Source organism: Nyctibius grandis, chromosome 1 (assembly GCF_013368605.1).
Source record: "Nyctibius grandis isolate bNycGra1 chromosome 1, bNycGra1.pri, whole genome shotgun sequence".
NCBI classification, from domain to species: Eukaryota; Metazoa; Chordata; class Aves; order Nyctibiiformes; family Nyctibiidae; genus Nyctibius; species Nyctibius grandis.
The window spans coordinates 125463688-125486342 of NC_090658.1; the positions used below are offsets into that span (position 1 = coordinate 125463688).

The 22655-nt window shown below is 40.7% G+C and overlaps 1 protein-coding gene across 6 annotated transcripts in view; it reads right to left on the reverse strand.

The window, feature by feature from the left end:
* ITSN2 (intersectin 2) overlaps positions 1-22655 on the reverse strand; it is a 107096-nt gene that overhangs the window by 46003 nt on the left and 38438 nt on the right. For all 6 annotated transcript variants that reach the window (XM_068415372.1, XM_068415363.1, XM_068415390.1 and 3 more), the window contains exons 3-15: positions 22005-22097; positions 20240-20303; positions 18222-18385; positions 16718-16915; positions 16343-16439; positions 14532-14674; positions 13022-13085; positions 11045-11182; positions 10848-10933; positions 9608-9870; positions 1887-2036; positions 1518-1658; positions 601-688 (exon numbers count right to left, since the gene is read on the reverse strand). In XM_068415372.1, the coding sequence (XP_068271473.1) occupies positions 601-688; positions 1518-1658; positions 1887-2036; positions 9608-9870; positions 10848-10933; positions 11045-11182; positions 13022-13085; positions 14532-14674; positions 16343-16439; positions 16718-16915; positions 18222-18385; positions 20240-20303; positions 22005-22097 (1689 nt within the window). The remainder of the gene's footprint in view (positions 1-600; positions 689-1517; positions 1659-1886; positions 2037-9607; positions 9871-10847; positions 10934-11044; positions 11183-13021; positions 13086-14531; positions 14675-16342; positions 16440-16717; positions 16916-18221; positions 18386-20239; positions 20304-22004; positions 22098-22655) is intronic.

The window sequence follows — 22655 nt, forward strand, 5'->3', positions numbered from 1 at the left end:
GACAAGCAATTTTACAAGGATTTCTGTTTTCACTAATTATTTTATTATTTTCCTAATATACGCACATTCCCAATCTCTTTCCTCACAAAAATTCCTTGATTTAGCTTTCTGTTCATATACAGCACAAAGAAAAAGTGGCCCCAACACCTAACTGCAACATACAGGCATTACATGTAATATGTACAGGATAATTTGCAAGATATTTTTTTTTAATATCAGACCAATTCATAGCAAGCTTCTCTAGATACGGACTTCTAGTGCGATGTGATGTGAAGACTAGTGTAAATTTTACATAAATTAACGCCCTTGAGTTTACACTACCAAAAAAAGACAGGATGTAATAGTATCTGTGGGCTGTGTAGTCTGTGTAAATAAAGTTTCAAGCAAAATCTGTGCTTTCTCACACAAATGTGTTCATGTGCCCCTTATTTAGAACATGAAGGAAATAATGGAATGCAGATACAACAATGCTAAGATGGCACTAACCCGAAAGACACCAAAATGAAGGTGTGATTAACACCCTTGTATCCTTCAGCCTTTTTTACAAGTGATGAAAAGCCAGCAACGCAAACCGAAGAGAATTCATTTGCAGGCACTTACTCTGAGTGTTTTCAAGTTGAGCGTTTTTAATTCTTTCACTTAACAATTGCTTTTCAGGAACTAAATAGATTAGTTTATTCTGATACTCCTGTAGATATTGAAGAGAACATAAAAAGATTTTAATATGGTTTATAAATCAGTAAGTAAAAATAGGTGAATTTTCAAACATAACTTCAACTCATGTTAAGGAAACGTGGATGCACGTTATCGTTATGGGGTAGAAGAAAAAAATGACTTCTATACTCTCAATATAAATACTATTAAAATTGAATGCTTTTTGACCCCAAAACAGTAACACAGCTGAAAAAAAAAATTAACAGACATGCTAAAACTGTAAATACTATTATGAGAATACTTACGCTGACTGCCCCAAGCCTAACATAAACCAGAAACTTTCTGTGACACACAGGAACACAAAAAGCAGTTTCCCTGATGTGCAGGAGCATTACATAAAAATATAGTAGAGGATGATTTGTGGTAGTCGACTGATTTGAAATAATTCATGTCTTGCTATTCAAAGAGAGAAAAAAAGAAAAAAGAGCAGCAAGGTAATTCACCCCAAAGACCAACCTGCTCTGCATACAGAAAAACATTCCTCAAAAATCAGAGAGTCTGGAGCCATAAAAGAATTCACAATTAAAGAGAAGTCACTATTATCAGTTCACATAAGAACAGGTGAGGTTTTGACTACTGTCCTCATTCAACTGTCAGCTTCTTGTAGTACATCTAATCATTTCTTTAACACCACAAATAAAACTAAAAATCTATGCAGTGTTGATAGCCTTGCTGATTTCCTCTCTCTGCTATAATCAAACTGATTCACTATTGCTCCCTACAGGTATGAATTATCAATAGCATTACAGAAACACAGAATAAGAAGTAAAGGAAAACTACATGCTTAACAGAAAGTCACATACCTGAAGCTGCTGTTGTAGTTGCTTGACTTCCATAATTCCTTGGTCATATTTCTTATCTAACGCCTCCAGCTCAGTTTTCCGCATTTCCTTTTTGCTTCGAATATCTTGCAATCTGCCTGAGATTTGCTGATGTTTATCCGTCTAGTAGGAAAGCAAACACAAATCGTACCACATACACCAAGTACCACTTCTCCACTAAATCTGTGGGCAATCAGTTCATGATCAAGTCTTTAAACAACCCAAAAGATCTGCTTTAGATTGCTCATCCAAAGCAGGGTGAAACTCCTGGTAGGCCGTGAACAGAGATTCTAAGATTTGCATACTTTAAAATACTGTATTTCAAGATGTATAGTGAAATTTCTGTCTTACCAGGGCTTCTAATTCAAGATTAAGGCTCTTCTTTTTAGAGGTCAACTTGACAATTTCTTCTTGTTCCCTGTTACGTTGATTAAGAAGTTCTTGGCGACGAATCCTCTCCCATTCCAATCGTCGCTGGCGCTCAAGTTCTTGCTTTGCTGCCTGCAGAAAAGTTACATCACCTTAAATTACAACGAAGATGCAGAACTCGGAGATCATGATTTAATATAATGTGCTCTATTTCTAAATAGCATAACAGCAACACATCATATTGTCCTCTGTAAAGTGCTCTTATATACTTCATCATCAAAGACTGGAGGAAGTGATCCTGTAAGATTCTTCATGCCATGCTCCTAACTCTAGATGAAGAAAAGCTACATAATTCAGAGAGAAAGCCTGTTTAGCTTAGAATACTGCCCATAAATGAGCACATTGACAGATATTACTCATAACCTCCTTTGAATATTTCACAAAACTACAAAAAATATGCAAGTCTTATGCATACACTGAGATACCAAGTAGAAGCAAATTTGTGTCAAGTTCAACTGTCAAAATATTATCAATTATGAATTCAGTACAGTCTTGTTTGGTATACAGATTTTTGCATAAATCCAAGAAATATGTCCAAGAAAATCTCATCTGTCCTATGAAGCATCTGAAAACCTTCAACCTATAGCAACACAACGTTTTCAGACAGAAACAGTGCTCTCTCTCCGAGACAACCTGTGTCACGGTTTAAAGCTGGGCCAGCTATTAACCAGGTGGCAGATGCTCTCTGTTAACCCTCTCTCCCCCCCACCTAAGGGAAAGGGAAAGGGAAAAGGGAGAGAGACTTATGGGTTGGAAAGTTAAAACAGTTTTAATAAACTATAATAATGAAAAAGAATATAATAACAATAATAATAGAAATAACCAAATATATACAAATATGTACAAAACCAAGATCAAGAGCTTGGAAATCCTCCTCAGGCAGAGTTGCTCCCCCCAGTACAGGCAGAGGGGAAAAAACAGTACCTCCCCCCAGCACAGACAGAGAGCAAAATGCAGTAGCTCCACTGCCATCACACCTGCAGGCTTTTAACTGGAGATTTGGCAAAGCTGGTACCAATCAGTGGGAGACAGGAGGGCCCCTCCCTCCTGGGCCCCACCTCCAGGAGGCAGTAGGTTAGTGATAAACAGGAAAGTGAGAATGACATGTATGGGATGGAATACCTTGCTGGTCAATCCTGGGTCACCTGCCCCGTCCACTACTCCCTGCAGGTACAACCCCCTTCGGCTCTTTACTCGTAAGCAGTGACCTTGGGTTCTCTAAGACTATTTGGCCTGGTTTGAGCCAAACCAGGACATTCCACCCCTTATTCCATACCATTCATGTCATACTCAGATCACCACTACCTTTTCATTTTCAAATATATATATACATATCACTAGTCTATGATTCATCTTTATGCAAAAAGTCCATCAAGTTCATTTGGTTCAGGATTGTGGGTTTGCATCTGGTTAGCAGTCTCTCAGCAGTCTCTCTGGCTAGCAGTCTCTCTTTTGTCATGGTTCGTGCCCACGGGTTGCAGGTTAAAGATGTCAGACTCGAGGAGGTTACTGGACGCCACTTGATGAAGCTAGCTCCGGTCGCATCACCACTGTCTTAACCTAAAAGACACTTATGCAGCAACAACATGCAGTTCAGACTTAAGTAGTCTCACCCAGAATCAGATCACCTTCAGGGACACATCGGACTTCACCATCTTGCAACATCACCCACCAAGTACATCCAGGTCCCTGAGCAAAAGCAATCCCACGAATGGGTTTACCTTTGCCCGTTACAGGAAGAATCCAGACAGTTTTTCCCAATAGATTCCTTTCATGCACCACCGGGACTTTATCTCCTTCTACTGTATGTAGAAGGTCTGACTGAGCAGGGCCAGCTCGATTGATAGATCCCCTGGTGTTAACTAACCAGGTAGCTTGTGCCAGATGTTTATCCCAGTTTTTAAAGGTTCCACCCCCCATTGCTTTCAGGGTAGTTTTTAACAGCCCATTATACCGTTCAATTTTCCCAGAGGCTGGTGCATGATAGGGGATGTGATATACCCATTCAATGCCATGCTCTTTGGCCCAGTTGTCTATGAGACTGTTTTTGAAATGAGTCCCGTTGTCCGACTCAATTCTCTCTGGCGTGCCGTGTCGCCACAAGATTTGCTTTTCGAGGCCCAGAATAGTGTTCCGGGCAGTGGCATGGGGCACAGGGTATGTTTCCAGCCATCCGGTGGTCGCCTCCACCATGGTAAGCACATAACGTTTACCCTGGCGGGTTTGAGGGAGTGTGATATAGTCAATTTGCCAGGCCTCCCCATATTTATATTTCAACCACCGCCCCCCATACCACAAAGGTTTTAACCGTTTGGCTTGCTTAATTGCGGCGCATGTTTCACAATCATGGATAACCTGTGCAATAGAGTCCATGGTTAAGTCCACCCCTCGGTCACGAGCCCATCTGTATGTTGCATCTCTCCCTTGATGACCTGAAGTGTCATGAGCCCACCGAGCTAAAAATAGTTCACCTTTATGTTCCCAGTCCAAATCTATTTGGAACACTTTAGCAGCTTGATCTGCTTGTTGGTTGTTTCGATGTTCCTCAGTTGCCCGACTTTTAGGTACGTGAGCATCTACATGACGTGCCTTCACGACTAGTTTCTCTAGCCGAGCAGCAATATCTTGCCACAATTTAGCAGCCCAAATAGGTTTCCCTTTGCGCTGCCAGTTGCTTTGCTTCCACTGCTTTAACCACCCCCACAAGGCATTTGCCACCATCCATGAGTCAGTATAAAGATACAGCCTTGGCCACTTTTCTCGTTTAGCAATGTCTAAAGCCAGCTGGATGGCTTTTACTTCTGCAAATTGACTTGATTCACCTTGTCCTTCTGTGGCTTCTGTGACTCGTCGTATAGGACTCCATACAGCAGCTTTCCACTTCCGATGCTTTCCTACAAGACGGCAGGATCCATCGGTGAACAGCGCATACTGCTTCTCATCCTCTGGTAGTTCATTATATGGTGGGGCTTCTTCAGCACGTGTCACCTCCTTTTCTGGTGGCATTCCGAAGTCTTTGCCTTCTGGCCAGTCCATGATTACTTCTAAGATTCCTGGGCGATTAGGGTTTCCTATTCGAGCCCTCTGCGTAATTAATGCAATCCATTTACTCCACGTCGCATCAGTTGCATGATGGGTAGTGGGAACCTTACCCTTGAACATCCAGCCTAGTACTGGTAGTCGAGGTGCTAGGAGAAGTTGTGCTTCAGTACCAATTACCTCTGAAGCAGCTCTAACTCCTTCATATGCTGCCAGTATCTCTTTTTCAGTTGGAGTGTAATTGGCCTCGGAGCCCTTGTATCCTCGACTCCAAAATCCTAGGGGTCGACCTCGAGTCTCCCCTGGCACTTTCTGCCAGAGGCTCCAGGTAGGACCATTGTCCCCAGCTGCGGTGTAGAGCACATTTTTAACATCTTGTCCCGTACGGACTGGTCCAAGGGCTACTGCATGCACAATCTCTTGTTTAATCTGTTCAAAAGCCTGTCGTTGTTCAGGGCCCCACTGAAAATCATTCTTCTTTCTGGTCACTTGATAAAGAGGGCGTACAATCTGGCTGTAATCTGGAATATGCATTCTCCAGAAACCCACAACACCTAAGAAGGCTTGTGTTTCCTTTTTGTTAGTTGGTGGGGACATAGCTGTTATTTTGTTGATCACCTCTATCGGGATCTGGCGACGCCCATCTTGCCATTTAATCCCTAAAAACTGGATCTCCCGGGCAGGTCCCTTGACCTTGCCCCTTTTTATGGCAAAACCAGCTTTCAGAAGAATTTGGATTATTTTCTCCCCTTTGTCAAAAACTTCTGCTGATGTATCACCCCACACAATGATGTCATCAATGTATTGCAAATGTTCTGGAGCTCCACCCTTTTCTAGTGCAGTCTGGATCAGTCCATGGCAAATAGTAGGACTGTGTTTCCACCCCTGGGGCAGTCGATTCCAGGTGTACTGGATACCTCTCCAGGTAAAAGCAAACTGTGGCCTGCACTTTGGTGCCAAAGGAATAGAGAAAAATGCATTAGCTATGTCTATGGTGGCGTACCACTTGGCTGCCTTTGACTCCAGTTCATATTGAAGTTCTAGCATGTCTGGCACAGCAGCACTCAGCGGTGGCGTAACTTCATTTAGGCCACGATAGTCCACAGTTAATCTCCATTCTCCATCAGACTTTCGCACTGGCCATATAGGACTATTAAAGGGTGAGCGAGTCTTGGTAATCACTCCTTGATTTTCTAATTGTCTAATCAGTTTATGAATGGGGATCAGGGAGTCTCGATTGGTGCGATATTGTCGTCGGTGCACCGTGGTAGTAGCAATTGGCACCTGTTGTTCTTCAACCTTCAGCAACCCCACAACAGAAGGATCTTCTGAGAGGCCAGGCAAGGTAGACAGCTGTTTAATGTCCTCAGTCTCTACAGCTGCTATACCAAAGGCCCATCTATACCCTTTAGGGTCCTTGAAATACCCTCTCTTGAGGTAGTCTATGCCAAGGATGCACGGAGCATCTGGGCCAGTCACAATGGGGTGCTTTTTCCATTCATTTTTAGTTAGGCTCACTTCGGCCTCCAATACAGATAACACTTGAGATCCTCCTGTTACTCCTGAAATGCTGATAGATTCTGCCCCTTTATGATCCGATGGCATTAGGGTGCACTGCGCACCAGTGTCTACCAAGGCTCGATACCTTTGTGGTTTTAATGTGCCAGGCCATCGAATCCACACAGTCCAATAAATCCGGTTGTCCCTCTCCTCCACCTGGCTGGAGGCAGGGCCCCCCTAATCAAGAAATGGATTCGTGCTGCTCACAGGGACTGGACCTTCATTTCTCCTATTCACACTTGGGAAAAAGTGATTTGAGGCCCATCTCCCCTGACTGGGGTCCTGCTCACTGGTAACTGGAGCAGCCATCCTCCTAGAAAAATTCTCTCTGGTATTTCTTTTAGCTTGCAACTCACGTACTCGTGCCTGTAGGGTACTGGTAGGTTGTCCATGCCATCTGCTCATGTCCTCCCCATAACCACGCAGGGCAAACCACAGGATACCTCGTGATGTGTTCCTTTTCCTTTGAGCTGGTCCTGTAGGAGAACGTTTTCTCTTAACAGCTGCAACGCGCGCCTGTGTAGGTAGAGAGTCAAGTTTATTCTCGATCATGGACAGTTTGTCTGACAGTTGTTTAAATGAGTCCTTGTTCTCCTTAGTCAGTTTTTCCACAGCCGAGATGCGTGCCTGCAGTGGGGAAGAAATACTATCTTCATACTGTCGCATACAGTTAGCCATTTCGCCCACACTAGATCGTTGCCATAGCATCTTCTCCCCATACTAATATTGACAATGTATGGGTATATGTCGGTGGAGCATTCTTCACAACCTTCCGGAACATGGATCGGTTTGCATTCCACTTCATCAGGATCTACAGGATCTACAATGTCCCGTGGGTGTCTATAAATGATCTCTTGCACAGCCAGTTCTCTAAGGTAGTTAATACCTTTTTCTATAGTGGTCCATTTGCTTAGGTGGCTCATAACATCATCTTTATAGGGATACCTGCTCTTTACAGCTGACAAGAGTCGCCTCCAGAGACTGACAGTGTTTGACTTTCTTGCGAGCGCTTTATCAATACCACCATCTCTGGACAGGGATCCCAACTGTCTGGCTTCTCTGCCATCCAATTGCATGCTGTCTGCCCCATTATCCCAGCATCGGAGCAACCAGGTAATAATAGGTTCACTGTCATAACGGCTGAAGTCTTTCCTTATATTTCTCAGGTCCTTCAGGGATAAGGAGTGGTAGGTTATCTCTACGTCCGAGTCCTCTTGTGATAGTTCTGCTTTAGAAGGACCTTTCTTCTGTGATGGGTCTGCTTTAAAAGGACGATCGAGGAAACCCCCATCTGTGTCAGGCCCTAACTCTGCCTGAGAAGGGCCCTCACCTGGGTCATATGATGGCTCTGCCTTAGAAGGCTCTGAGTCATCATCCTTCACTTCACGAGCTGATTTCTTTTGGTATTTCTTCCTGGTTACAGGAGCAATTGGCAGAGATTCGATAGATGCTGGAGTCTGAGTAGATGCAGTGGCTGTCTTGGGAGTGCTGAGAGTCTGAGTAGCTGCGGTGGCCATCTTGGGGGGTGTAGCAGCTGTGGTACAGGTTGCCAAGGTGTTAGTGGGTTTAGTGGCTGTAGTGGCAGTACACACTGTAGGATCTGAGGTGGCTGCATAACACCTACAACTGTCCCTGCACCGATATTTAATCTTATCCCACAACAGAAACACATTCAGGACAAACAAAAATAAAAACATGCCACCTAGACAGCACCATCCTAATTTCGCAAAATCTGGTGGTATCAGCTTGGCAGAAAAGGAGAAGGTACTATTTCCCAAAGTAAAACTGGAAGTGTGATCATTAACAGAATCAGCTAAAGGACGCCTGGAGCGTGCAGATGAAGTTGCTGCTACTGATTCGCGATTAAAGCTGCCCATCATTGTGTCATAGAGATAAGAGATCGGAATATTAACTGCCCAGTTTATCACAGCATAAATCAGTATCAAACCCCATACCAAAACAATACATTTCGACCAGCGCCCACTGCTAAACTGCATGTAAACATTCATAAGAAGCAAGCAATAACACAGTGCCCACGGCAGGTAAGGCATCATTGCAATACTCAATTGTGAAAGAACCTCCATAAAAAGATGAGATAACACAGCATTCAAAAATGACATCACCATCTTCACTATCTGTTTTAACTTTCCAACCCCTCGTAAATCTCAAAGGAAGAAATCTGATATTCTCTCAGCTGAGCTCTCCGGGTCTCCTCCCACCAGAGCCAGGATTCAACTTATCAGAGCAACCTGTTGGAGCTTCTCTCGAGCCCCACGTTGGGCGCCAATAAATCTGTCACGGTTTAAAGCTGGGCCAGCTATTAACCAGGTGGCAGATGCTCTCTGTTAACCCTCTCTCCCCCCCACCTAAGGGAAAGGGAAAGGGAAAAGGGAGAGAGACTTATGGGTTGGAAAGTTAAAACAGTTTTAATAAACTATAATAATGAAAAAGAATATAATAACAATAATAATAGAAATAACCAAATATATACAAATATGTACAAAACCAAGATCAAGAGCTTGGAAATCCTCCTCAGGCAGAGTTGCTCCCCCCAGTACAGGCAGAGGGGAAAAAACAGTACCTCCCCCCAGCACAGACAGAGAGCAAAATGCAGTAGCTCCACTGCCATCACACCTGCAGGCTTTTAACTGGAGATTTGGCAAAGCTGGTACCAATCAGTGGGAGACAGGAGGGCCCCTCCCTCCTGGGCCCCACCTCCAGGAGGCAGTAGGTTAGTGATAAACAGGAAAGTGAGAATGACATGTATGGGATGGAATACCTTGCTGGTCAATCCTGGGTCACCTGCCCCGTCCACTACTCCCTGCAGGTACAACCCCCTTCGGCTCTTTACTCGTAAGCAGTGACCTTGGGTTCTCTAAGACTATTTGGCCTGGTTTGAGCCAAACCAGGACAACCTGCCAATGGGCATGTGAGGAGACAGAAGAACCAAAGCCAGCATTCAAATCCTGAATGCTCTGTCAAGTGGATACTGTATGCATGTACATATTCCTTCAAGAATTAAAAAATAATTTCAAGAAAACAACCTCCCGCCTTTCTATTTCTTTCCTCCTTTCTTCTTCCCTTTGTCTTTCCAACTCTCGTTGTCTCTCCAGCTGCCTTTCCATTTCGAGTTGTTTTTTCCGTTCCTGTTCCTGACGTTCCCTCTCTTTTCGCTCTTGTTCTTCTCTTTCTTTCTGAGCCTTACGTTCAGCCTCTCTCTGCTGCTGTTCCAACAGGACCTGACGGCGTTTTTCCAGCTCCATATTTCCCCTCTCATAGTTGGCTTTCCTTTTGTCCTCAAATGTCACTAAAATAAGGAAAGGTAATTATTTCCATCCTGTGCAAAACACTGCTCTCAAACAAATACCTTGGTTATGCCACTAAAAATAGATACTTTCTTTTTGGCAAGCTCAGGTTGTTGGGTCATGGATGATATAAGCATCTTGCATTTGGTGAAGTATTATTTTTCTTTTCAAAAATACCTTTAAATTTTCCTAAGTCTATTCCAATTGCAAAAAAATGTTGTAATATAAAACTGACCATGAAAATTACTTGAATTTTAGAGGAAACAAAGCTTTTATAAGCTAGGAGACTATCTTTTGTTAAAAAGGTTTTCCACTGTGCAAGAAACATCAACACACAGAGAAAGAGCTTAGTTTCCAAGGGTGTTCCCTGTAAGAGCTCCTGGAGGTAAAACCAGCAGAAACCAAAACAGGATCAAGCTCAATTACTGCAGTACAGGATAAAAGAGATGATACAAAGGAATGGTTTAGGCTCCCAGCAACCACCCTTCCAAAAAGAGAGGCAAGTAGTGTCTCGCAGAGTGCATGCAAGAGACCTTTACTGGTAGCATCAGGGAGTCAATAGTAGAATCTATGTTACGTGCAAATTGCATCTGGTTTTCAGAGAACTAAACTACACTGGAACCCCTTATTTTCAAAATGTCCAAAACAAAGTAATGCCAGGAACTTTCAACTGAAAAAACAATTTGCAGTAGCATGGCAGTATTTGGCCATGAAGGATTTATTTTCCAAAATACATTATTAATCAGCACACTTTTCCTTTCCTACAGCTAATAATAGCCCCTATCTCTGCCTTCTCAATTCTATTAGATGTAACAGGCTGAATACAGCCACTTAACAGCCTTCCTACCATCCAAGTTAAAAGGGATCTAGCTCCTGAAATGAAGTTCCCTAGGCATTTGATTATGTCTTCCACTTTCTGAAGTGTTTCAGGGCCCTTCAAAGACAGCCCTATGCATTAAGAATGGGAACCCTATTTTACCTGGCTGTTTTTTCTGTGGCTCCTCCTCCTGCACAGGCTGGTAAGATGGCAGAGTTCCATTTATATTTTCAGTGTATTTTCCACTCCTGGAAGGAAAAAAAAAAAACCACTGCTGTTAGAGAAATAACAGTTATTTTCTTTGTTTAAAACACTTCAATTGAAAATATATTATGTTTCACTGGTCCTCAGTGATATACCTGAAAGAAGGTGGTACCAGTTCAAGAGGCAGAGTTAGTGGCAGAGGTTGTCCAGCTTTGGCCATATCAGTTAGGTGCATGGCTAACACAAACTCATCAGCTTTCAGCTGTCCATCTCCATCAATATCAGCTAGTGACCTGCACAGTTTTAACAGCAATAATAATTAGAACCAAACATCACAATCACTCACAAATGATGGCTGAAACAATTTACTGTAAAAATAAATGTTAAAATAGAGAATTCCTGTGAAATGTTATGGTAAAAATAATTACAATTAATAACATGAATAGTTGATAAAAGGATGTATTATTCTGTTTAATAATGCACTGCTATTCAAGTGTTTTTGTAAAATACAGCAAAAAAAGTCAGGAAAGGTAAAGAAACATCTCTTGATTTATTGCATCAACAAGAGAAGAGCTGGGAAGAGAATCCAGGACTGTTCTTAACCAGCTCAAAATGCTAGAAACCACTTTTTCTTTTTTTTTTTTTTTAAAGCAAAAGAAAACATTATATAAAATTACATCAAATTCTACAACAGAAACCTTTGCATAGAATTCTTTTTTCCTCTTGTATCTCCTCAACAGTGCAGGGAAGACGTGAGCTGCCCCAGAGTACCTTGTAATGGGTAAGAAAAAGATCACCTACCCCCTCTAAGCAAAAGGCAAACCACACAATCGTATCATTAGCCTACACAATGCTTCCCACACAACCAGGGGAGGGGGGAGAACAGTGAAATGTTTCCAGAGATGCAGGCAAGAAAGCAGGAACCTTTCTCTAAAAACTATCTACACAGATACAATTGCAGGAATGTGTCCTTAGACTGCACTTAAGTGACATCCTTAATAAAATAACTGCTCATTTAAAAAAAGCAGTTAAAAAAAGCAGTTAAAGAAACCCACTAAAAACAAAAAGGAAACAACAAAACAAACAAAAAACCATCACCCACACACCACAGTGAAAAACAAAAGCAGGAGATGATGAAATGAGATTTTTATTATGTTCACAGACCATCACTATTCACACATAACTACCATTATTACAGTAATTACCATGAATACAGCACCCCAGTAGAAATATTGGTAATCCTTTTGGGCAAAATTGAAACTTGGGCTGTTAATCCTCTCTGCATGCGTACACAGACCTCATCGCATTGGTTACTGATACCTTCAAGCTAGGCACCCAGGAGGAAAACAGTCACTATATACTTGCTTTATTTCCCCATACTCCAGTGGAGGAATACAACCCGACACTCCATTTTTACCTTCACAGCATGCAACCAAATCAGCTGAACTAATATAAGGAATATTTCAACTTGCTGCTGCTAGAGACAAACAAATGACTGCCCTGGGATAAAGAGGAAGAAGAAAAGGAACTCAGAAAGAGATGTAAAGCACCAAGCTATTGTGAATTCTGCTGGGCCAGTAAATGTTATGCATAATATCCGAGTTATGTTTGAAGGCATAATCCAAACTACCATATCCAGCAGGGCAGATTATTCAAGCCTTCAGACAACTGTAACCATTTCCACCACCACCGAAAAGGCAAGTCTTAACAAATGTGTAATATGCAGATACCTTTATGGGAACTGCAGTAGAATTCTAAAAAGCTGAAGGGTTACTTCACTTTTAATCTTTTTCTGTATTTTAAAACTAACAAGTTGATTTCAGAATCCTACTTTTAAAACGAACAAACCCTCATCTCAGCTAAGCTAGTGCATCACCGAATCAGAAACTGAAACTAGTATCTGTACTATTATACGGACTTTAACAAACACACACAGAGTGACAAAATTACATTATGTCAAGGTGTCCTTTGAAAATGTATTAACATATGAACAAACTAGTTTAAGAACTAGCTTAGTTTCAGTTTATGATTTTAGATCTATGGTGTCCCTTTATCATTTCTTATTAAACAAAGTACATTTCCTCTTTTAACACCACAAACACATTGAAATCATAATCAGTAACTAAACTTACCAAATAGTAGCCAACTGAGTCTGTGAAAGGTTTGATTGCAGAAGGGCATTCCTTGCTTGAAATCCTTAGTGAAAGTGTAAAAGATTTTAATAAACACTTTGAACAAAGATTCACATGTAGCAAAAAATGGGTCATGAACTGGGACATGTTTATTTTTAATATTAATCTAATCCATTTTCATCAGTGGCTGACAGCTGGCTTTACTTCCAGGCTTAACAGCAGGCATTACAACCTGAACACAATAAAGATGTAAATATTCTTGTGTACTTTTTTTGGAGCACCTAACAGAAAAACTGACATGAAAAATGGATATTTATGGTAATTCGCACAGCTGTTACAAAAGCACAGCTGACTGTCTACCTAAAGCCTGAGCTAGCACACTGGAAGCTGTCAGCTTTCCTTTGATAGCAAAGGACCACATACCTTCCTAGGCAGGCCGATGAAACCTTCAGCCCATAATCAACTGAAGAAGATAAAAATTATTGAGTCCCTTTCCTGAAAGGGAGAATTGGCCTCCTTTTTTGTAGGCTAGGAAACTGAGGCAGAGGCTTGCTTAGTGCTTAGTCAAAACGGGAAATCTAGTAAGCTACAGACATACATGCTGACTTTACATCTAGTAACTGCTTGGCCAGTACTCTGCTCCCTTCATGACAGTGAGTAACCCAGTTTTACAGGAACTGTCATAAAACTCTGATCTCATATTAACTTTGTGTGAAGTCTTTCGAAACCACCATAATGCCACAGCACAAATGTCACTGAAAGTCAACAAGGACTGACTCCATTAAGTTACTTTTGAAAAATTCCAATCCATGGCTGCAGTACTGCAGTGCCTTTCCCTAACCGCTTTCTTTGAAAAGATAAAGCCCAAATGTCTAAGCAGTTACTAATATATATATACATAGGAGCACACAGCACAAAAATGACTGTGAGAGGTTCCCCATTTTACAAAGTCCTAAGAAAGGGTCTCAGTCCCAAGAGTGATGCTTGCAAAATGACTGCTGACTTTATGGAGCTAACTTCTCCAGCCTTATGGTTCTCAGGCTCTTCTAGTTAGATCCCACTACTGTCACTCTTCTCTTCTTCCCCTCAACTGCTGCTGCAGCTTCCCCAGTCTACCTGGTGAGACTGCTGCCTTGTCAGGCCACTCCAGGTCTAACATAGAGCCCAAGCCAACAAACTGATGCCCATTTCCATTTTTCAGCTGACTGGAACCAGTAGCTGAAACCCACTCTCTCCTACATAAAATCACAGAATCATAGAATCATTTTGGTCGGAAAGGACCTTTAAGATCATCAAGTCCAACCGTTAACCCAGCACTGCCAAGTCCACCACTAAACCATATCCCTAAGCACCACATCTAGGTGTGACATAGGTATGAAAATCAACAATTTCAGCTTTTATTTCATGTGGAAGTCAAATCCCAAGCTGGGAATTCATCCCTCAACATGCGATATTCCAGAGGCAGAAAACACTGCTGGTCTTCCCCCTGCATCTCAAATGCCATACTCACCTGATAAATATCCACTCATACTTTTATCAAGACTGTTAAATTTCTGTCTGTATTTTAATCTGGAGGCCTGAGGAACTGCCCAGTCTGAGGATGCAATCTTTGGTGAATTCCCAGCTAGTGAAGCACTAGAGGAAGAATTTGAACTGTAACGAAATTTTAAAGAAAGAAAAAAAAAAGAAAAAGAGATAAAGAAAGAAAGAACTCTAAGTTACCTGGCTTAATAAACACGCATTGGAACATAAGATATCTAGCATCTTCTGGTAACATGAAACAACTTCCACAAAGTTTTACCTCTATTAACTTGCTATAAATATTTTCATCACTAATTTAATGTGAAAGTAGGGACACATATGGAATTTACTATCAAAGTAGGGACACATATGTAAAAGGAAACTCTTGAATTCAACATCCTGTTCCCTTGGTATCACAGGCACTTATGCCACATAACTCATTGGTCCACCACTGCAGAATACTACTATAGTAAACAATAGGAAAACATCTCAGCTTTCACAAGAATGTTCACAAGGGCTGTGAAGCATTGGGCAGATGTCTAAGGAACTTTAAGAGGTATGCAAATAAATAACCACAAGCATAAAAATTTATCTGACAAACTCACAACCAAAAGCAGCTTCTAAAGCTGCTAAAGCCACTATATTCCACCCCTACCTATTCTTTTTATTGGTGACAACGACAGGCTGAATGGACTTTTTTCCAACTTGTTCAGCTTCTGCAGAATAGCACTTGATGGAGTGTTTAGTTATACTTATAAAACTTCTACCTGCAACTCCCAGCATTTTCACAGTGTCCCATCTTTGAAGATCAAACAAAACCAGGTACATCCAGCCTGCCTTAAGGCAATCCCCTACTCTGTCAAATAAAAAACTATTTGCAGTGTTATCCAAGGCAATAAAGTAAAGAACGCTGATATAAGCAAAGCCTTTCGGGCACGATGCTGGACAGACATCCTTCGCATGGAATTAGAAAACATGATGGTGAAAATGCCATCAACAGCAACACTGAAGAGCAGCTACTTTACAACACTACAACACCAGTATAAGAAAGCTTTCCAATAAAAAAAAAAATTTAAAAGATTATTACAGGCACACACCATGCCTACAAGCATCTTATCGAACATCTGCCAGCAACAGGTGTCTGTCTGTGTGAGGAGCCCAAAGTTAGACATGCGTTCACCCTAGATGCCCTGTATCATCAGCAAAGAGGTGCCCGCACTTCTGAGCCACCTTCGGAACTGAGCTTGGGCAGACATACCCTCTGGATTGTCTTTTGGGAGGCTGTTCCCTGGACGCCTGATTGGACAGACAAACCTCGTCCCTCACTTTGTCTATGGCAAAGCTCTAAAATCAGTGAAATGAAGCAGCTGATAACAAAGATTCATAATCTTCTATTATTCATAAAACAAATTCACACATAAATATTTATAACAAATCCTGTTCTTACGTGCCTGCTCATTACCTGATGCCCTCTATAATGGATGAGCACATCAGTCCATAAACATTGCTTTTATAACCACTTGGTAAGTTTAACTTCTACCTACTAATGAGGTACATTTCCTTCTTTTTGGCACCATTTTCTCTCGTTTGAACTCCTCACCTACTTTGGATAGTTTTGTCAGATTTACTGAAAATATTATTTATTGTGCATATCAAAACAATCTATTTTCAGACTTGGTAGATCGTATTAGATAGACTAATTTTTAATGAATATACTTTGAAAATAGAAATGCTCCATAAGTTTTGGATGGCATACTACTCAAGCTTAAGAAACAATAATTTTAAACTTAACTTTCATACCTGCTAGATCCTAAATCAATTAGTGACTGTGCCTTCTGTATACTAGTTCCACCAAACCCTCCTGCCATGGGACCTAAAGAACCAGTATGAGGCAGCGCTGAAACAAAGAAAAAAAAAAACAAAACCAAAAACTGTAAAGCAACCAGGTATAAGGCAACGATTTGTAATAAAACCTCAAGGGTTTGATAGAGTAAGAAAAGCTAATCAGTGCCTTGCTGTTAAGATTAACTAGTTATAACTGATTTGACAAAAACTTTGGTAAAAAACCATTTTTTTTAACTTGTATGCAAGTATTAGCATTCCTGTCTGAAATTAGCCATGGAGAAAGTAAGAGTCACAATTCTGAAAGTGAGTACTGGACTGTACTATACTTACTTGAAGAGAAAGGTACAGACAAAGGCTGCAGAAGGCTGGATGTTCCGTTTGGCAACGAGGAGGTACTGACAGAAGGCACCAGGGGAGCGGAGATAACCAAAGGAGGAATGGAAGTCATGGAGGTCAGAGACATGGGAGCTAATGGTGTGATCGTAGACATAGACGCCGGCATGGACAGGTTTGGCATACTACCCATTCCTAGAGCAAAATCCAACAATTCCTGATTTAATACCACAGAGGCTGCAGCAAGAAATTGGCTCCGTTATGCTAAGCAGCAACTAGACAAAGCAACATGTGTTCAGAGATACAATGAGCTAAAATAGATGCTCATGTATAATATACTTTTTCTCTAAATTTTAGACAATAAAGCTCACAGAAGAAAATATACTGAAGAACCTGAATTAAAAAAAAAAAAAAATCCTCACAAGCAGTTAATTCTCAAGGTAGATTTAGCTAGCACTTCACAAAAGAATAAGATCTAGTTTTCTATAATTGCAGCTATAACTAGTTCTTCAACAAGCCTTTCCACATGTAGCCCGAGAGAGAATTACAACGCAACTCAAAACTTGTGACAATCCTCTACAGGGAAAAGCCGTTACTGTTTCTGAACTAAGTCTCTTCCAAGCGTCGGCCTTGGAAGAATCCGTACGGGTGAAAAGTCCATACTCAGGGACCCACGCCCAGGAAACGGTTTCTTTAAGGCAGTTGTCTGAAGCAAATAAGGACACTTGAGTTACTGGCTGAACCCTGTGGAAGATACCAGTATGCAGATGCTATGATGGAAGGTCAATAGGAAGTAATTGTATGCCAACCACAGCTATCTATAAATGCATGCACATGTATACAAACACACAAGATATAATGATGGGCAGATATTTTAAATCTTATATGTAATTAATATATGTATAAATGTAATTTCAGTATAGAAGTATGCACTAATTTTGTAATCCAGCTGATTACATATATTTTGTTCTACAAAACAAAATAACAACAGGCATGCACTGGATGCCAAAACAATCAGAAAAGGAAAAAAAAAGAAAAGTTAAAATAATTATATTCAATTGATCATAAATAGACAATCTGATTAATTTTGAAAAAATATTTAAAATAAGTGTTCTACCAAAACTTTGACCTTTACTAAGTTTAACTTTAAAAACCCTGAGTATAAATAGGTGAATGAGTAGGAGGGAGACAAAAAAAGATCTTCGGTACAAGATGACAGGCTGCAAGTCAGGTGGTAGATGTGAATGGCCTTCTTGTACCTCATGTCAAAATTCAACAGAAGATTTTTCTTTATTATTAAATGTCTTCAAAGAATTAAATTATCAAAAATGTCAAGAAAGTGACTTTGTGAATTTCCTAAATCAGAATGTCCTTGGGTTTTTATTACTGATTCACTCAACTGTTGTGGTCAGGTTAAGGCTTGTATTTGGCTGCAATTAACTGTGTTTTCTTACCTAAAGTAAATTACTAAATTACTAAGTAATTATACATTCATAAGTACCAAAGCGAGCTGACATTAGTGGCGAAAACACTGGAGTCTGTTTCATGACAGGAGGGAGAACCGCAGGTAAATGCTGTCCTTGCAATTTCAGCTTGATGAGTTTCATGGCTATAGAGAATTCCTGTTGATCCATTTTTCCATCCTTGTTCAGGTCCGATAGTGTCCTTAAAATTAAAATAAAATAAAATTAGGAAAGCCTGCAAGGAAGAAATGTAAATTTAACTTTTTTACTTACCGAGAAGCTTTTCTATCAGATTTATTTACTGCTTTTGTACAAGCAAACAACAAACTGATTGCAACCATTTGTAGATTTTTCTACTTTTGACAACATTCTAACCCTCAGAAGTTTGCAGATCTTAATTTTTCCAGTTTGCCAACCTACAAATATTGAAAGTCAACCTGGACTTCCAAACATAATATTCATGTAGGTGTATAAGTATAATTTACTTGGTAGTCTTCTGCAGAGTTCAGTTTTAAAGCTGTTGTGTATCAAATACTTAACACCTGAGAAAGTAGGAAGACACTTGGAAAAGCAGAAGTATCCTGCTCAGTGGATACACTTGTTGCTACTCTGCTACGTTTCTTTCTATGCTACTAGCCAGACTAATTATTTTAAATTAATGTCTGGTAATGGAAGGAATTAATACGAGAATGTGAAACAGGAGGATGCAGAAACCTGCTAAAGGCACTATACACCACTATGAAAACTGCATTAATTACAAATAGTGGGTTTTTTTAAGCCAGATATCCACACTGCCGTCCTTTGACACTTTTCCAAATAAACTTAAATACAACAGGAAATATATGCAACAGTGCATACATAAACAGACAAAATTTCTGGTCAGACAGAAAATATGAAATCTTATTAATATTTAAACATGTGAGGACCAGGCACAGGAATGTAAATAAAATTAGGAGGAAAAAAATCTGACTTAATATTAAGCTACATTTTCCCCTTCATTCTGTTACTATTCAGTATAAAACCCCAAGGCTCTACAAAAAAAACTTCCTTACCACTCTTTTCTAGCCACTTTAAGTGTCTGAAGAAGAAACTAACTTTGCATTTAGTTACTTTAATATTCTTTCACAAGTAAGTTGTTCTTACTTATTACCAGCCTCCAACTCCGTGTCTTTTAGCACATGTACGTCTTGATAACAACCAAGTACCCCAAAACGAACACAGTATTCCAGTGAAGACTGAGGAGTTACAAAGAAGAAAATGTCTGTTTCAAGTGTTGCAACCACCACATACATGCTGCAAAAAACGGCACTTTTTCCAGTTCCTGTATTACAGCATTGGTTGGTATCTTACAGTGTATTATAATTGACCTTCTACTAACATTTTCTGTGGCTTTAGATTTTTTTCCTGTCTTCTACTTTCAGTGTGTTTTCCACTTCCAGTTTAGTAGCATATAATTTTTCCCACGCTTAATCTTATTGCCATTTTTTAGTTACTAGTATTTCAAACATCATTCAATTTGGTATCTCCAGGAATTCATTAACCCATTATTTACTTCTTTTTCCATATTATTATTTAAAATATAAAGACAAGGCTTAACGATGACCTTTGTGGCAGTCCAACAGGGACTTCCCTCTATGAAAGCCTTGAAATTTATCATCGCTTTTTGGTTTCAAGCACTTATTATAGTTTAAAAAGGCTGTGTTCAATATGATGCAGTTCTAATTAACATCGTAAGAAAGGTTTAAAAAGATATTGCTGTTAAATGAAGTGTTGGTACACATATGGGCTCAACCCTTCCTCTAAATTTAATAAAATTAAAACAATGATTCAGACAACGCTCCTACTACGACGGCTAAAAGCCTCTTTGAGACAACACAACATACCAAAGATAGGAGATGCGTAGCACTCAAATACTATCTTAAAAAAAAAAAGTCATAGAATCATAGAATGGTTTGGGTTGGAAGCGACCTTAAAGATCATCTAGTTCCAACTCCCATGCCACGGTCAAGGACACCTTTCCACTAGACCAGGTTGCTCAAAGTAAAGAATACCTTACCATATTTCAGCAAGGATTGAAGCTGGTAGACCTGATTGCAAAAAAAAGGTACGTGCTTGATCACCTATGAAAAACAAGACAGACAGACAGACTTTTACACTACAGACATAGATTTTCAGAAGACCTCAGCACTCTGTTGTGGGACAGATTTTCAAAAGGAACCAGCATGATGGATGCCAAGCTTTTCAGTTTTGTACCACCTAACTCCTTCCCTGGTGACAGCGATTGTCAGATACACACATATTCTGTAATCCTGAATCTTTGCTCTGAGAAGTGATTTCAAATAGCTATAAAAAGCTTTAAGAGGTCACAAATCAACAGCTGCCAACGGTTTAATAGATGCAAGACTTAAAGTAGTAAAAATGACTGAAAATTTACTCCTGACCCAATTACTTTTACAGGAAAGGATGCGCATGCTATTTCTTTCCTTCTCCTTCATCCGATCTAACTTTAGCCAGTATTGCCTCTGTAGAAAAACTGGAAAAATATCATGTCCTAAATAATGTCCTGTTCTGTCAGAGAACACCCAGTATTTCAGGAAGGGAATGGGAACTGTTGTGAAATTCCACACCAAGTTCCACATCAATTGGTACTGATCGCGCTGTTTAACAAACTCGTAATAAAACCCGGATAGCAGTGTTTATGCTTACCTATGAGTGAATTACGATGCTTAAAGCTAAGACTTCAGGTTGTTCTTTCAGCTCTTTCTTCCCTTATATGCATACATAGCCTTTCATTTCAAGCACTTGCCAAATAAATAACGAAGCCTGCAGACGTACGTGCAGGTTAAGAGCCCAGATGTGGCCTAAGGGTAGTCCCTGGGACTGCATACTTCTCTGCTGGTGGTAAACACCAACCTCCCAGAGCCATTTGGTCAAAGCAGGAGTTATGTATCACTTAGCCAGAAGATGTGCATGTCCCAAACAGACAACTTTCCGCTCTTTCCTCAGACTTTTTTGGACCAAAATGAGGAAAAGTGAGGGCAGTGGAGTCACCAGGTAGGGCATTAGCAGATAGTTCGGAGAGTAGGAGTGATCAGGGCTGGTCTTTAGTGCCCACACACACAGAGTGGGGCATTCTTAAATTAAGTTGTCTTTGCCAGTGAAATCATCAAGCCTTTTCTTAACATAAAAAGTGCAAATTCTTAAAACATAAAAAGTGCAAATTCTGAGATGCGCAGCAACGTGACCCAAGTGTTTCAGAGGAGAAGCAGCCGAATGCAACAGTAACTGCCAGCAGGCCATCACAAAATGCCATTAGCCTGCCCAGAATTCACCGAAGGCCCAAGGGTTAATAAATTTCAAGCAGTCATTAACAAGGACAAGCTGTCAGCATTTCTCTCCCTGCCTCCTCCTCCAAAACAAAGCTATCTAACAGCACAGTATTCTCTAACGCTGTTCAGACAGAGGAGAGCCACTTCTGGTGTCTCTGGCGTCACTTGCCACAATAGCTACTGTAAGTGCTCCTTGGCAGCCTCCCATCTAGCACAGATTTCGTCTGATGCTCTTTGGTTTTTGAAACTAGACAGAATGACAGCACATAACCACTGGCTGCAGAAGTGACAGGGTTAATAAGAATGTTCCTGTGCCAGACTTTAGCCCAAAGCTTGTAGAAGTTTAGTAATAACCCACGGCTGTTTGTCGGAAGAGTATGGTTATTCGTCACATAACAAAGGGCTACAAATAGGATGTAGTTTTAAAAGTGTTCTACAAAGATACTTATGTGTACATAGAAGTTAATGTGTAATGCAGAATCTCAGACCAACCTGTAATGTAGCCTCCTGTGGGTTTAAGGCTATCAAACTGCTTGTCGTGCTTGGCCCGCTCTTCGGAGGTGATGGCCCATATGTTTGGACCTCCTAAAAAAATAAAAACAACACTGAACAACCAACCAGATTGAAGACTTTTAAAAATAAAGCACATCACTTGCAAAATAAAAGCTTGGCTTCTCAAGAGACAAAGTTAGATCTAGACACACCCAGCTCCTACCAGTTTGGCAAGGATGTTATGAAACACAAACCTGCTTCCCAGATGTGCAAGCGCTAGCTGAGACAACTGCTCAGCTAGATTGCTTTACACTCAGCTTTCAAACAAGCTCTGTCACCCTTCCCGGCTGGTGCAAAGGAGTTTCCTGTTGCTGCCGATTGTTTGCAGCCTGGGCAGGATGCACGCTGCTCACCGTACCCTGTGTGAACCAAATCCTCCTCTGGTTCACCGGTAAACAAATGGGATTCAAAGTCACTTAAAGGTTCTCATACAGACGGCTAACACCCTCCAGCTGCCAAAAAGACTCATGCTTCATCTTGCCAATACTCTAAAAGACAAAACTGGGACTGCTAACAAAAATACAGTGGTTTTGTCTGACAAAGGAGTAACATTCTGGATTGTTTTGTTTTAAACAGCATACAGTTTCAACT